Genomic DNA, 11,477 nt, shown 5'->3' on the forward strand with positions numbered 1-11,477 from the left:
TTGTTGTATCAATAACATAGAGTTTTTTTTTCTAATATTTCAAAATCGAAACAGGTTATGCCTGTAAAATACTGTACATTTTCAAAGTAATAAAGTGGATAATCAATTTTGTAGCTGTGTAATTCCAGATCACATGTCAAGATGTTTTCTAAATCTATAAACTAATCTAGATGTGTGGTGAATGTAGGGCCTTTTTCTTCTGAAGGTGCAAGTCGTCATACGTTTGGGAGTACACCAGGCACGAACATGTTTGGCTCTCAAAATAATGCCAATATGATTAGCAATAACCCTTTTTCTAGTGCTGCAACAAACTCAATGCCCTTCTCAAGTTTTGGAAATCAGGCAGTCCACACCCCAAATAATATTACTGTTTCTGGAAGTTTAGCTGGTACCAGTGGAAACCCTTTTGTTACCATCACATCAGCGTAAGTTATTTCTGAAGCCTAGTCTTACGCTTTACAGTTGTTTTACCAGTTTGCATTTATGGGTGATGTTGACTGATTGAGAGTCTATCATGCTTATCTACTTAATAAATTGCAAAACAAGTCGTATTTTTTCAAGCCTGCGTTTTAGGGACCTGTTAGATCAGAGTATGCACATTTCTGCTGCACTGATTGGTAATTACAATCAAATTGTTCATTTTCAGTTCTATGTATATTTTCTTCTGTTTAGATTTTACTATAAGATTTAGAGTGTCAATTTACCAGTATTGTTTTAGTCAACTTTAGAGACATGTCTATCAAAATGTGCTGTTAACCATTGCTTGAAACATTTCTCCCCAGTCAAAACCTGTGCTGTCTATCAACATTCTTGGGGCTTGTGATTTGACAAATAGCTAAGATATATTGTTGCTTTTGTTGTTCTACTGAGTATTGCAAGTGTCATGTCTGTTATTGTATTATAATATTATATGTATTGCATCCATTTGCAGGTATTGCAAGTAGATTCCTTATTTCTTTATTTTCTCATGTAGGGCACCGATGGGCTCTGTATCTCCTGCTAGTGTACCAAGTGTGACACAATCTACAGAGAATGACATATGGTTGAAGGATACATGGGGTGTTGGTGAGGTAATAAGAAATGCATTTTCTATACAACTGAAATTACACTGTGAATTTGAGTCACAAAGTTCATTCCATGTACAAATATTGTGTGATTATTTGTGCACAGAAATCTTTGATCAAGAAATGTTTAATCGCTTAAAAAAGTGTTTGAGAACTTACAACGTCAACAGCAGTCATGTCTAGATATCATTCTGTAGAATATTACAAAACAGATTTTAAATTCCGAGTTTAAGAAAATTTACAAAAATGTCTACCAAAATTTAAAAAACCACTTTGCAACTAAAATAAACCTATTTTGGGTAAGCTGAGACCTTTGAAATTTCATGAGAAACTGTGTTGGGAAAAAAACAGAGTTGTCCATAGCTCCTATCATTTTCTGTAGGACCTTTTCAAAGTCTTAGGCAGCCCATATCCTAGATTGACAGTCCTTGAAACATTGACAGTTATCTAATGTAGATAACATATTTTGTATTAGTTGTACTTTTCGGTTATCTCCAAAGGGTATTTTAATGCTTTGTTAGCTTATAGAAGTTACGAAGAAAATACTTTTGGTAGTTATTGATAGTTGTAGTCACTTGGCAACTGTTGGGGAGTTCATATAGAACTTCTCTAGTCAGAGAAGGGGGGCTGCATGTTGGAATTGCTCCCTTAGTCTAGTTTTTGTGGAAGAGCATACTTGAAACAAATAAAAACAATTGTGATATCATTCTGCAACTCTGCTGATATTACTCTACAACTTTAGCATAAATATATTATATGTACGTAAATCTATTTACTCTACAATACATAGTTTGTTCTCAATTGAGTTAGTAAACATTTGGTGTTGTTGTCTAAGAAGTTGGGTAGAACAAAAGATGGCCATACAAATGGAACAGATTATTGAACAATCAGTGAAATCCAATTAACAAAGAGAAGATGACCTTATAGAAGATTTGTTTTATTTGTGGGATGTATTTGTAATATAATAGGTACAAAAGGAAGCTGAAAGAAGATAAGTTATGTAGGGGGCAATTCGAAATAATTTAAGAGTGAATGAAGGAGTAGATACACTTCTTGATTATCTTCCCAAGCTATTTGAACAAAATTTTATGATACTACAAGATCTACATGCTGAAGAAGACCGTGAAGCACATAGACAAGAAGACAACATTATGGGAATAGAAAATGTTGGGAAGAAGAGGAACAAGGAAGCAAATAGATAGCAAGAGTCATGTAGAGAGAAGCCGAAGCGAAGAGCAATGAAGTACAGACTGGTGACCCACTTTTCAAAATTAATGCCCTTTTATGCAAATAAAAACAAGAAGAGATCATAGAGCAGTCAAGGAATAGGGCAAACAGAGGCAGCATGGGAGGAGATAGCAAGACATCCACCACTACCAAAGAAAGTGTGGATTGATCTTTCAGATCAAGTGGATTTGAGTCTAAATGTTCCTTCATAGACAAATAAAGAGAAGTTTATGAGAGTAATCTTTGAGGCATCAAAAAGGAGTTAATTAAAGGAGACAAACCAAAGCCATTTCTTAGGGCTAAGGGTGTATAAGAGAGAGCTTGAAGGCAATACAAGTGTACATAAAATTGAAGCTGCAAGACAAGTTGAGGGTTCTCATGTGACCGAGAGCACAAGAAGGGCACTAGAACATCCAAAACAAAACTCTTTGATGAGTATATTCCAAGCACAATAGCTGTGTTAGAATAAAAACATGGTGACCCCACCATCAAACCCCGACATAAAAGTGAAAATATTGCTCATGTTCACTGACAATGTATTAGAGGATTTTGTAATGCATTGTAAGACTTGTGAGATGAGCTGGATAGCAAATGACTAAGATTATAGAGCATGTTGGCTATGGTCTTTTTTAGCCAATTTAAGAGGGATGGCTATTGACTGGTATATGGAAATTGAACCAACCTCCCAAAGTACCTAGGAGAGATTAAAGAAAGCCTTTGAAGAAGAGTTCAAGTTGCTATGAGATGATGGTGAAATCATAGCAGAAATCTATAGTACAAAATAAAATATTCTTTCTTAAAATTTTCCACAATTCGCAAAATGTATTTTCTTTTTGTATTTCCAACAATCTAGTTGTTATCAATCAGATATGCACCCTTGTCAAATGCTTCACTTAGCTATTCGTTGATACATGGAAACATTCTTGGGCCTATGGGTTGCCTGAAGGTTGGAATGAATCTCTAGAGTAATACAGATGCAAAAGCATATGGATTTCAAAGAATCGATGTTGTTCAATTAATCAAGGACACAACTCCTTTAAATAGAGTTACAAAGACGATGTTTCTAAAAGAAACAATCGTTAACTAGAGGCGAAATTAGAAACAACTTAAATGACCATTAATAACACAAAGAGAAAGATATTATTTTAATACCCTCCCTTAATGGTCATCGTTCTAATTACCAAGAGAAATAACAGAGAAGGTTGCCCCCTTCTTCTCAGAGCACACTGCAACAAAAGACAAGAGCTTGCCACTGACTCTGCCACTTGAGATGAGTCTGCCACCAACCCTCTCGAAAACTGCAAAACTTCTGGAGATACCCAAAACAACACCAACCGTCCAACTTGATGTTGGAGAACTACCCCTCCCTATAACCAGAGACACACCAAGAACAACTGTCACGATATTGAGGAAAAAATCGGCAAACCCTCCAAACTATTGCAGATGAGCAAGATGCCTGAAAATAGACTGCAAATAAGAGACTAGCGCAGATGTTCGCACAACAACTCTAGGTGCGACGAAAAACAGAATGCAGCAAAGTACAATTTTTGAGGAAAAAATCATAAACCTTCATGATTTTTTTTTACAGGGACAAAAAATATTTAAAAACCCACAGATAATTTTTTAGGACAAAATTATTAAAACCCACAGATTTTTTCAAGGGAAAAAATATTAAAACCCATCAGAATTTTTTTTTAGGTAAAAAAATATTAAAAACCGAAACAAACATCGATGCCCATAAGCCATCTTCGCGCTTTTCGAGGCACGAAAAACAAGGTACTGAGAAGATGCTAAGTGCACAAAACTTGACTGCCTTCCAACATCAAGTTGGTCAATGACGCCATCTTGCACGTTTCCCAATGCACGGAAAATGAAAAACTGAGAAGAGGTGCTGGCACGAAATTCAAAAAATTCGAATCCCAATGCAGAAACAGAGGCTGATGCAGGTACAGGTACAAACTTCAAAAAATGAAGTACGGCGGGCATGAATTTCAAGAAAAAAATTCCGGCTGACCCATAAAAATCCGAAGACAACCCAGAAATCCTTGCGAAAAACCCAAAAAGAATCTGTTGTTGGAATTTGGATCCGCTGGCTCAAAAATCGAGGCACCCAGAAAATTATGACGACGACCCACTTGAGATCTTGAAAAACCCACCACGAATCTGTACTCAGAAAATTTTTTCGACTGAATCTGGAGGGTCAAAATCCTAGCCGAAAATGCGGATTTCCGTCCAAAAATGGCAGAAAAAAATCTACAGGCGGGAAAAAAACGCGTCGTGTGGTTGCGCGAAATGCAGGAGAGACGCAATCTATCAGCTTGTTGAACTTTCATGGAAGATACTGTGGAGATACGCAATCATTCAATGGTCAGGCTGAATCCCCACACAACTCAAGAGTCTGCGACTCTTCACACATTTCATGCACCAATGTTTCATAAGAAGGCTAAATGCCTTATAGTCTTTGAAGGAAAAGAGGTTTTCTCACAGATAAACTATATCACATTCATTACACAACTTACAACCTGTAATAAGACATGTGCTGTTTCTGCCTAAAGGTACTGTAGCTAGACATATTTAAGGATTTGTACAAAAATCACAAAGACATACATCAATGATGAGGTTGCACACAGTAAAATAGAATATTGAGAAGGAAAAAGTGCTTTATATGATTGATGAAGTTATACTTACAGCAGTATACGACTGAAAAGGATTCTAAATCATCATAAAAATGATATGATAATGGTGTTCTCAGTCTAAAATTAAATGAGTTACAAAACTAGCTTTTAGCTAGAAAGAAATGATTTATTTTCAGTTACAATACTAAGTCTATAGCAGCCAGAACAGATTGAAAGATGCCTAATTCTGTGCTTTTTAAAGTGCAACAGCTTGCTAGAAGAAAAAGATAAGTGTTCCTCCATTTACTTGGTCAAAATCCTCTTTTGTACACTCAGCTAAGCGATAAACTGATTTTTCTCCCTAAAATGCTGTCCCATGGTAGTGGTTGATGACTTCTTATGGTTGGAGATGCTCTCATATACTTGGAAATGACTTTTCAATTGCTTTGATACATCTTCTTAAACTTTTTGGACCATAAACTGTTTCCAAACTGCTTTAGCATGAAGATAGGGCATGTGTTTCTAAAATTTGTGAAGAGAACAAGCACTCCTTGATGGCGTGAGGAATGAATTTGACGTATTCTGTGATTTTAAAGCTCACCAGAAATCATCATTTCATATCTTCATAACTTTCTCTGCACCTTCATCACATAGTCTTGACATGTTCCTTCAACCCTAAAACTGCTCTTGTAGACTGTCATCTCCTTTCTAGAATTTAACTAGTGATTGCCATTCACTGCTGATGTTGTATTCTGAGCAAGGGAACTTGGATTCATTGCTGTCAACTAGCTTTCTTAATAGTGACTGTTCCTTTTAACTAGTTTGCTTGGATGCCAAGGAATGGTGATAACAGTTTTAAAACATAAAATTTGCCTATTTAGGCATGAAGCTTCACTTCATACTTTATAATTTCAAACGTTTTAATTATTAGTCAAAGTTAGAATGAACACAAATTGTTCACCCAAGTTTGGTTGGATGCCAAGGAAGCTTCACTTCATACTTCATAATTTCAAGAGTTTTAATCGTTAGTCAAAGATAGAATGAACACAAATTGTTCACCCAAGTTTGGTTGGATGCCAAGGAAAGGTGACAACAGTTCTAAAACATAGGATTTGCCTATTTAGGTGTGAAGCTTCACTTCATACTCTATAATTTCAAAAGCTTTTTTCTAATGCATCATCTGGAGCTGCCATATTTGTTTTTTTTCGCAAATTTAAGAAGTCATCATCCTAGAAATCAAAGGTGTTAACAATCAAGCTTCTTCATCAAATTTTCATAATACGCAGTGCTTTGCCATCACTTTTCAAGCACAAGCTTGACTAGTAATAGTTAAATCGGCAAATTTGGGCACCCTTTAACCATATCCAAGTGGATAGAGCAATGATGAATATCATTTCTCTTTAAAATCTTAGTCTGCTTCATCTTCCAAGCACAAATTTGATTGTTTGCAGCTTTATTGTTCAAGTTTCAATGCCGGACAAGCAAACTAAAAGGGCACAGCAAGGTGTTAAAGCTCATTCCACATCAGTTATACTAATTTCCAGTGATACGATGCTTGCCAAATCACTACAACAGTGACTGTACTTGCAAAATATTACTACTGAATCTATTACAGTGATTTCATACTAGTAAAATCATTATTTTTGAGTTGTGACAATGAAGGAGGGTGTTTTGAAATCATGGAGCTGTATGAAGGCATAGCGAAAGCCAAGGAATCATTGACAAAAGGCTTGTTTCATGTCTAGGCATCCATCAAAAAGCAGCTAACATGAGGATGAGCACCCAAGTTGAATTTTGTCATCGATGTCATAATTCTTTTGCTTTGGCATCAGTCATGAGATAGTTCCACTTTTTGGGATTATTGTCATAAAATCACCACTTGGCATTAGTGGACCAAACCTCTTACCAAAAAGTAAATGGGCACCTAACTCCATCAAGCACCAAAATTGCATTTTTTTTTGCAAAAAGGAAGTTCTTCAAATATTGAGAGAAGTCTTGTGCTCTAACCTCTGAAATAAAAAGTTGATAGGTCAAGATTGCTTCGTCATTTTATCTTTATGCAAAACCCCAAAGAACAAATTGTACAAGTGTTTATATTAACAGGCTTGTTTTCATTTTAGATTTTAGAATAGAATAAATCAGGGGGCTTTCCCTTTGAATTTGAAGAGAGGATTTCTTTATCCACTATTTGTTAGCGGCAATATTGTACATGAAAATAAAACTAGTTAATTAAGTTGTACGTTGTAATTGTCTTGGTTAGTGGCAACCGAGGGGTGGTAGTTGCAGTGCGACGGTTGGCACTCGCACCCCCTCAGTATCTTTATATACTTCCGAATGTAACTTGTGTAGAACAATTATGAATGGAATAACATCTCATATATTACATCTGATATCTATAGCATTATTATTCTGCATTACGTGTTTTATCTGTGTGCTTTAAGTTATTCACCCGAGAGGGCAAACATTTGGCGCGACTGCCTAGATGTACTCGGGAACAGAAGACGCGGATGGCGCACGGACACGATGGGCCTACCTGTTGGTGAGATAAACCCAGAGGCCGACGACGCGCAAACCGAGCTCTACAACGGAGAAGACACTGCGACGAGGGAATTTTCAATTCTGCTCCAGGTAGCCATCGAGACATACGTCCGACGAGAGGCCACGGAGGCGGAAATCCCACCAAGTTCCGTGTGGACAGCGGTGGAGGTTAGCCCGGCAGTAAATCGGTTGATGAACCATCTTCCCCGATTGCTTGCATAGGCATCGCTGGCACAACAAGCTCGCCTGGAGGAGATTGCCCAGGAAGAGCGACGCCAACAGATCCTTCAACAGTACGAAGATAGCAGCGGACGGGAAGCGGAACGGGATGGCACCAAGCCAGGAAGGAATTGAACCTTGAACCTTCTATATTCAAATAAAAGTGTCATTAACACGAGTTCTATCTGACGAAATGAATTAATAAAGATGTGTTTTGGTTTATGTATTGTGAATTATGGAAATGCATGGCAATTAATGCCCAACCTATTGAATAAAGATAGAAATAAAAAAGCAGAAATGGACGAGTGGGAGGCCGCGCAGAGGGCCTTGATTCTGGAGCAGCAAGTAGAACGTAGACGGAGGTTGAGGCAACTTGCTGAAGGATGACCTGCCAAAGGGTGGCCCGAGGGGAACCAAGGAGGTGTCACGGAGGGTGTAGAAGCCGACGGAAATTTCTATGTGTCGCCAGAACACCGTAGGGTGCGGAGCCACGAAGAGTTTCTGGAGGAAACAAGGTTACGGCGGAATCTAGTCGAGGAGACTCGGGATCAGTTTAGAAACTTATCCCTTACACCACGAAGTGAGGATCACCAAAGGGAGCCAGGAGTGGGCGCGAGTGAGAACGAAGGGGAAGACAACCGTACGGTTGTAGGTGCTACACACGGCAGGCAAAACACCGTACCCCCAGTCACCCACGCAGGACACACCACCGACGCCGGAGGGAGCGGCGTAGGGGCTCAGACACAACCACAGCCACCTCAAGGGAGACGACCCCCATCAATGGCGAGTAAACAGAAACTACCGAAGTTCAACGGCGACCGGAAGGAAGATCCCGTCCGCCATTGTCGAATGTGTGAAACCATATGGTCAGCAAACGGTGTTACCGATCAAGATGAATGGGTAACACAATTCCCAGTAGCATTTGGGGAGTGTGATGGAGGATTTGAGGCGTCTCCTAGCCTTTGTGCCCGAAGGTTGTATCCACTTCCAGGCATGAATGGTACACTTTGAGGAACTCGGAGTATGTCTCGGCTGGACGTGAGGTTACCTTGGTGGATGCACAGAGGGCTCGGGAGGAGCTGACCACTAGGTTGGAGGTAGTACTAGCGTGAGACTTAGCTCGGCGTACCCAAGAGTTGGATGCCGAGAGGGCAGCGCGGGTGGCTATCGAAGACAAATTGGCTAGGGAGACAGTATCATTTGAGTAGCAGTTGGTGGAGGCTGACACTGAAAAGCGTGTTTTGCAGACAAATTTGGTTAGGCACAGGAGGACTGTGCTGTCAAAGGAAGCCATAAGGGTGAAATCAGCCCTTGAGCATCGGATGGTAGCAGAAAAGGGTTTTCAGGTGAGGACGCGGTAGGTGTATAAGTTCCGGGCTCGACTGGCGTCAGCAGTTCTGTTTAATGTCATCTCTATTTTGTATTAAGTCGTCCAGAGACGACTTCTTTTCTTTTGGGGGGGATGATGTTAGCGGCAATATTGAACATGAAAATAAAACTAGTTAATTAAGTTGTACGTTGTAATTGTCTTGGTTAGTGGCAACCGAGGGGTGGTAGTTGCGGTGCGACAGTTGGCGCTCGCACCCCCTCGGTATCTTTATATACTTCCGAATGTAACTTGTGTAGAACAATTATGAATGGATTAACATCTCTTATATTACATCTGATATCTATGGCATTATTATTCTGCATTACGTGTTTTATCTGTGTGCTTTAAGTTATTCACCCGAGAGGGCAAACACTATTTTGTTTTATGTTGTCCTGAAAAATGACAAACTAAAACACCGACACTTTTCTTGAGCTATAATTCCACTCTTTCTTACATTTGTTTTAAAAAGTTGAGTCATTGCATCAACTATAGTATGTACCATTGATTCTTATGTTAAGATAAACTGTAAAAGCCAATAGACTTTATGTTACTCATATACTCTTCTGTTTATTACATACATTGTCTGAAATGACTTAAATTGTCAAACATTAAAGTTGGAGCCAATTTCTGTCATTATATGTCTGCCTTTTTCATTGAACATAATAACTTTAGCTAGAAAGGAACTCAATAGCAGATTTACTCTATATAATACTACATATATTGTGATATCCTCTTCTTACATTCCTTGAAAGTGTTGCAGCCAAAAGAATACAAAAACCTGCATAATGTTCATAAAAATACTGTGTAGCTCATTCAAATGCTTTTAGTTTGACGCCCAAGTTTAATTACACAATATTTAGACTTCAAGCTTCCACTTTCTGTAGCATTAAGAGACAGTCTTTTAATCATGCTGTACACAATTTTCCTCTCTTTACATAATACTGCTGGGAAATCAAAGGTTGCCTCATGAAATTCATTGTGTAGCTTTTCATGTCATACAGATTGTGAAGCTTCCAATTTTAGCATTTGGCAGCTAGATTCTGTGGTTAGTAAGCAGCTGTAGCCTGTTCTTACAAAAATAACTTTGTAAATATCTCATTGTTAATTATTTTCTGTGTTTCTAGATCCCAGAAGATGAACCACCGCCATACGCAAGGAGGTGAACTTTATTGAGTCCATAGCTTGTTTATAAAAGCAACAGTTATGCTTGTGAATATTTTGCCGCACAATGTAGGTTTGTATTCCCTATACTTCATCTGTTATTTATTTTCAGTATCTCGGTATTTAATATAAATGTGGGCTATTTTTCTGACTTCTATGGATACAGGAGAAAAAAAAAGTATTGTGATGATATGCTTCTGGGATTGCTATGTGGGTTTTTAAGAAATCTTTTTTGTTTTTTATGTAAATATGACAAGAGCTATATGTCCCTTTGTGTCTGCTCGCTTCATCTTTTCACTTTGAGGCAGTTGCTTTGAAATGTTTCTGTTGCTTGCATGGATATATCTTTCCAGCCAATTTTGCCATTTCTAATCAAGTTCCTTATTCAATCCAAATTTGATACAAACAAAGGATATTTACCGACAGCAGTTCCATGTAATGAGAGATTTGATGGTTTGACAAGGAACAGAGCAGATCAGAAACTTTCATTGTTCCATCTAACATTGACCTGTTTATGAGAAAGTACTTTGAAGATGCAAATGGATATCAACAAATCCAGTCTGCTATCTGATTGAAAAGACAGAAATCTTACAGAATATGCCTCCAGCCCTTCAACTGATTGCATACCTGGATGCTTCTCAAGATTATCATCTTGCAGCTTGTTCTCTAGTAACATTTTGTGGAGGTGTCTCCATATCAATATATGAAGTCTTTTTGTGATGCCTTTGGTCATCATTTTTTTTGAGATTGCATCCAAAAAATATGCAAATCAATCAATTTCACATTCAGAGTTACCAAATTCTTTGTGTGTTTCATCTATTTTATGCCTTTCAGGCTCCAAAATAACAAACAATTTCAATGCTGAGATAAGGCAAAGGCAATGTGTGCCTTTTCTGTCATAAACTTGTGCAACAAATGAGTAAGTCTAGTGTTCCATAACTAAAAGAGCATTTGTCCTATTGAAGGACTGAAAGGAGCTTATTTTGTTTGATATTTCACACCTTCCTTAGTTTTAGTAATTCTTTTAAAACAATTTTGTGAAGATCACCTTACAATTTAGGCATTTCAGGTCGTTGGAATTAAAAGATTTATCTAGTCTTAATGTAAGATCTTTTGAGGCGTAACCTGACATGTGACCTAACATCTAAAGCACTGATAAAATATCATAAAATGGAAACTTATGTATGTAATAAGTAGACACTGTCATAAATGATTGTTAAAAAATTTGAACCAGAATTCTGATGCATTCAACACCCTATTGTTAAGGAATCTCAAGAGCTTGTC

The 11,477-nt window shown here is 37.9% G+C and overlaps 1 protein-coding gene across 3 annotated transcripts in view; it reads left to right on the top strand.

The window, feature by feature from the left end:
• Positions 1-11,186, top strand: part of LOC131041851 (zinc finger CCCH domain-containing protein 16) — a 179,309-nt gene extending 168,123 nt beyond the window's left edge. The window contains exons 8-11 of one of the 3 annotated variants that reach the window (XR_009105077.2): positions 188-425; positions 974-1,070; positions 10,157-10,262; positions 10,360-11,186. Coding sequence is in view for 1 of the 3 variants with exons in the window: in XM_057975075.2 (XP_057831058.1) it covers positions 188-425; positions 974-1,070; positions 10,157-10,195 (374 nt within the window). In the remaining 2 variants the exon portion in view is untranslated. Of the gene's footprint in view, positions 1-187; positions 426-973; positions 1,071-10,156; positions 10,264-10,359 lie in introns of those variants that run through there. The other 2 variants (XR_009105078.2, XM_057975075.2) reach the window with 2 other exon arrangements.
• The last annotated feature ends 291 nt before the right edge of the window (positions 11,187-11,477 follow it).

This window comes from Cryptomeria japonica, chromosome 8 (assembly GCF_030272615.1).
Source record: "Cryptomeria japonica chromosome 8, Sugi_1.0, whole genome shotgun sequence".
NCBI classification, from domain to species: domain Eukaryota; kingdom Viridiplantae; phylum Streptophyta; class Pinopsida; order Cupressales; family Cupressaceae; genus Cryptomeria; species Cryptomeria japonica.